At 41.3% G+C, this 4,497-nt stretch overlaps 1 protein-coding gene and 1 long non-coding RNA gene across 2 annotated transcripts in view; one reads left to right on the forward strand and one right to left on the reverse strand.

The window, feature by feature from the left end:
- LOC106533980 (uncharacterized) overlaps nucleotides 1-741 on the forward strand; it is a 2,322-nt gene extending 1,581 nt beyond the window's left edge. The window contains exons 2-3 of the long non-coding RNA XR_001312307.1: nucleotides 21-250; nucleotides 294-741. This is a non-coding gene — a long non-coding RNA (uncharacterized LOC106533980). The remainder of the gene's footprint in view (nucleotides 1-20; nucleotides 251-293) is intronic.
- The window catches only part of gatm (glycine amidinotransferase (L-arginine:glycine amidinotransferase)), a 7,648-nt gene extending 4,956 nt beyond the window's left edge, over nucleotides 1-2,692 (reverse strand). The window contains exons 1-3 of the mRNA XM_014030467.1: nucleotides 2,547-2,692; nucleotides 1,032-1,247; nucleotides 757-952 (exon numbers count right to left, since the gene is read on the reverse strand). Of these exons, the coding sequence (XP_013885921.1) occupies nucleotides 757-952; nucleotides 1,032-1,247; nucleotides 2,547-2,615 (481 nt within the window). The 5' untranslated portion in view covers nucleotides 2,616-2,692. The remainder of the gene's footprint in view (nucleotides 1-756; nucleotides 953-1,031; nucleotides 1,248-2,546) is intronic.
- Between the last annotated feature and the right edge of the window lie 1,805 nt (nucleotides 2,693-4,497).

Raw genomic sequence — 4,497 nt, forward strand, 5'->3', positions numbered from 1 at the left:
GGACATTGGAAGATGTGTAGGCAGGACTTTAGAAGATGTGTAGGCGGGACGTTGGAAGATGTGTAGGCGGGACTTTAGAATATGTGTAGGCAGGACTTTAGAAGATGTGTAGGCGGGACATTGGAAGATGTGTAGGCAGGACTTTAGAAGATGTGTAGGCGGGACGTTGGAAGATGTGTAGGCGGGACTTTAGAAGATGTGTAGGCGGGACTTTAGAAGATGTGTAGGCGGGACTTTAGAAGATGTGTAGGTGGGACTTTAGATGTGTAGGCGGGACTTTAGAAGATGTGTAGGCGGGACGTTGGAAGATGTGTAGGCGGGACTTTAGAATATGTGTAGGCAGGACTTTAGAAGATGTGTAGGCGGGACGTTGGAAGACGTGTAGGCGGGACTTTGAAGGCAGTGTGGGCGGGACGTTGGAAGATGTGTAGGCGGGACTTTAGAAGATGTGTAGGCGGGACTTTAGAAGATGTGTAGGCGGGACTTTAGAAGATGTGTAGGCGGGACTTTAGAAGATGTGTAGGCGGGACTTTAGAAGATGTGTAGGCGGGACTTTAGAATATGTGTAGGCGGGACTTTAGAAGATGTGTAGGAGGGACGTTGGAAGATGTGTAGGCGGGACTCTGAAGGCAGTGTGGGCGGGACTTTTGGAAGATGTGTAGGCGGGACTTTAGCATATCTACTCTGGAATGGGCAGACCCTGGTTTCAGAAACAAACTCGTCCATCTTTATTTCTATCAGTCTACGTCTACATACCTGTAGATGTGAAATCTGGGGTTCTGTACTCCACGGACCAGTCCAGGGGTTCTGGTCTCCTCACAACGACGCCCTCATGACGCAGGATATTGCACATTTCTTCTATTTCAGAAACGGCTTTTTTCAAGTGTTCCGCTGGGAAAGACTGGCCCCCGTGCTTCTGGTAGAAGGGCCAGTACTTCTCGTACGTGTTGGCCTATTTGGATTCATTAAAAAAACAAGAGTCAGTGTCGTGGATTTACGATTCAGGCAGCAGGCCGTCCCGACGAGCTTACCTTCACTTCCACGGTGAAGGGAGGCACATGGGCGTTCTCGGCCCGGCCCACGATGACCTCCTCCAGAGGGTCCCACTCGTTGTGGCTGCAGACAGGACATTCCTGCTGAAGGGGCTCAGTAACAGCTTCCTCCTCAGCTGCCTGTTGTTGTGCAGCTGCTGCACTCGACGTGCTCTGGAAGGCCCTCTGCACCCAGCCGGCGACGGAGCGGCCCACCTGTGGGGGGAAAAAATGCAAAGCATGYTCTTAAAAATGCACCAAATCAAATCCAAGCTGTGTGATTTTTATGCTGCAGCTTCATTTCTGTGCAGAAAACGTGGTCGACTGCAGGTGCTATAAAAAACCTTGGCCTATTTAAATACAGTAAAGTGAAAAATGATAAGAGACACTTCAGCGCCGGCTGTAAGGGTTGGTCCGGTGCCAAAGTACACGTGTTATTAAACAGCCTTATCTCCTCAGATAGCAGTTACAGTGTGACCCCCCTGGCCCCGGACCAGCTCGGGTGTCACTGAGTTTGAGCCGTTTGTGCCAAACAGCTGTTCAGTCACTCAGAAACCAGCAGAACAAAATAAGAAAAAAAATGTGCAGTTTGGAAAATCAGATCAGTCTTTGGACTCTGAGTAAAAACTCAGTCATATCTGATTTATTTTTCCTCAAACAGCTAAACCCATCAATAAATCAAGAAATCTGCTCCGATGCTTCGCTTCTAACTCACCGAGCAAAAGAAAACCAACATTTTCCTCCAGCAGCCTCCTGAACGTTTCCAACCGTTTATTTACAGCAAAGGAGTGAAAACAGCTGAAAATGACTCATTTTCATCAATAATTTTTATCAGTAATTTTTATCAATAAGTCACAAAAATGATGCAGAAACAGAAAAACACATTAAATAAAATACAGTGAAAAACTGCAGGTTTAGCTGAATTATTATTCAGGATTCTGATGCTTTAATCGGCTGCAGGACACATTAGACACAAAGATTTGAACCAGTTTTTATTTTATTTGTGTTTTTATCAGAGGAAAAATATTTAAAAATAATAGTTTTAACTCTTTGTTTTGTTTAGTAAAATATTTTGGTCACATGACACGGAGCTGATTTAACTTTGTTTTTTYGTGTGTTCAGTAATTTGTTGGTGGTCCCTGTAAGTGAGACTCAGTTTTAGGACCAGAACTGGACTGCCAGAACCGGGTCAAACAGCAGAAGACACTACTCTTCTGTCAAAAGTCCACCCTAACCCTGACCTTGGTCCTGACTCTCTGCAGACAGTTTGGAGACATCTGCGACCATTTTGCGACTATTTCGTGAACGTAAATGAAGAATTGCGACCTGATGGAGACTCCCTCCTGCCAGCCCAGTGAACCACTTCATCAGAAACCAAAAGTCTTTATTCCCCCTTTGATTGTGCTTTTTATCACCACAGTCAAAAACAAATAAGACCAAATAAAATAAAATAAAATAAAATAGAACCAAACCAAACAGAAGTTTGAGAGTAAAAACCAGCAGCAGGTTACCAACCATGGCTCCGATCAGATGGGCGGCCTCGGCCCCCCTGCTACCTCCTCTCAGGCACCTGACGCGCAGCATTTTCCCCAGGAATAGTGCGTAAAACTCGGACACACGTGCGACGCAGGATCCGGGTCTCGGTTCTGTATCCTGGGGGGCACGAGGTCCGGTCCGGTTTTATAGGCGCGGGTCTACGTGACTCCGAGACGATTGGTCGCCTTCCTGCTGAGAAGCAACGTGACTGAAGAACAAAGAAACCTGATCCCTGACCGAAGCACATTCTTATCAGCCGGCCGACAAGAACAAAATAAAGTTTCATTCTGCGCGACTGAAACAGAAAAACTCTTTATTTACTGAGTTTGGTTTATTTAAGCTTCAACTTTTAAAAGATTAAAACACTTGTGTGATTAAAAGGGGTTTATTATTGGAACTATGAGCATTTTCTAATGACTGGTTTTTCAGAAATGGCAGAACTGGGATGATTTACAACCATTATAATAAGCTTTTGTCATTTATGTACCTGCAGCCACTTCCAGGTGATGCTAAACAGGGGGGGATGGTGAAGTTAGAAAAGAAAAACCCCTGATTTTTAACCCATCCTGATGTGTAAAGATTGCCCAAAAATAATATTTGATCTTAATTTGAGTCATTTTGACTTGTCAAGAAAAAACTGTTTGCCAACGGGGTGAGATAGTTTCACTTAAAACAAGACAAAATGCCCTGATAAGATTATTTTACTTTTACTTTTTATGAAAGTTTAAGTAAAAATGTATTTTTTCAGGTGTTTTTTGTATAAATTTATGTAAAAATATCTTTTGCCTATTGGCAGTTTTTCAAAAGACAAAATTAATTAAAATAAGGTTAAAAATGTGACCCATCAGTTTGTCACCTTTCTGTGTGAAAACAGTGTAAATTTGTACAAAGGAGACAAACTTGAGACGTTTTGGAAAAATAGTTCAAATAATGTTTTTGTGTCAGTTTTACATTATTTCAATATTATTTTATAATAAAGAGAAAGATGACTGCAGACACATGAAAACTTGTTAATAAAGTGCATAAACCAGAGGAGCACAAAGTGGGGCCCGCGGGCCAAATTTGGCCCACCAAGCCATTTGATTTGGCCCACCAACAGTTGMCAAAGTTACAAGGTTGTAACCTGTTATGTAGAAACRCAKTRTTTCCACTGGTCAGATGACTTTATAAAAGGGCTGTTAGTGAAGGTAGTTTTCATTCATGCTGCTGACTTTATCTTTGATTTATTAGGATTAAACAYGAAACATGAAATGACAAGAAATATTTAGAGCAGATTTAACCYCAYATKTAGATTTKCACACTTTATAAGGCCACAAAAACTCAWATTTTATCAATTTATGAAATGTCCCATGAGCCTTTGCTACTTGAGCGTATGGCAGACTTTCTCCAAGAGCCCTGACAAAAACAAAACAGGACCGTTGCACAGCTTAATCATTAAAAATAAAGGACTTTACTTAAAAAGTATTTGTATTTCATGTATTATWTWACTGCATTTGGCCCGCAGMCCTGGATAGATTTTCATTTTGGCCCCCTGGGGGAAAATGTTTGGASACCTCTGGCATAAACTTTATRAAACAGGCAGCACAAAAGKAAATATCTGTAGGCTACATGCTGAATGAAACAAAATACAATAAAGGTTTTCTCACTATAGTACAATAAAACAATATTACACACAAATACACGATGGAACTGAGATGGTTCTTTATTTATTTTAGATTTTAAAAATGTTGTTGCTGCAGCCATGTAGGTAACAGTGAACATAGGCTTATTGGCCCAGTTTATATTTCTATTTAATAATCCTTTTGTTATCATTTTGTTGCATGTTTATTTTATTGTATTATTTTTAGCTTGCACTTACAATTATATAAAATATTTTGTTATATGCACAGTTTCTTTACTGTGCATATAACAATAAAGCTTTGAATCTTGA

Source organism: Austrofundulus limnaeus, unplaced genomic scaffold (assembly GCF_001266775.1).
Source record: "Austrofundulus limnaeus strain Quisiro unplaced genomic scaffold, Austrofundulus_limnaeus-1.0 Scaffold1066, whole genome shotgun sequence".
Lineage (NCBI taxonomy): Eukaryota > Metazoa > Chordata > Actinopteri > Cyprinodontiformes > Rivulidae > Austrofundulus > Austrofundulus limnaeus.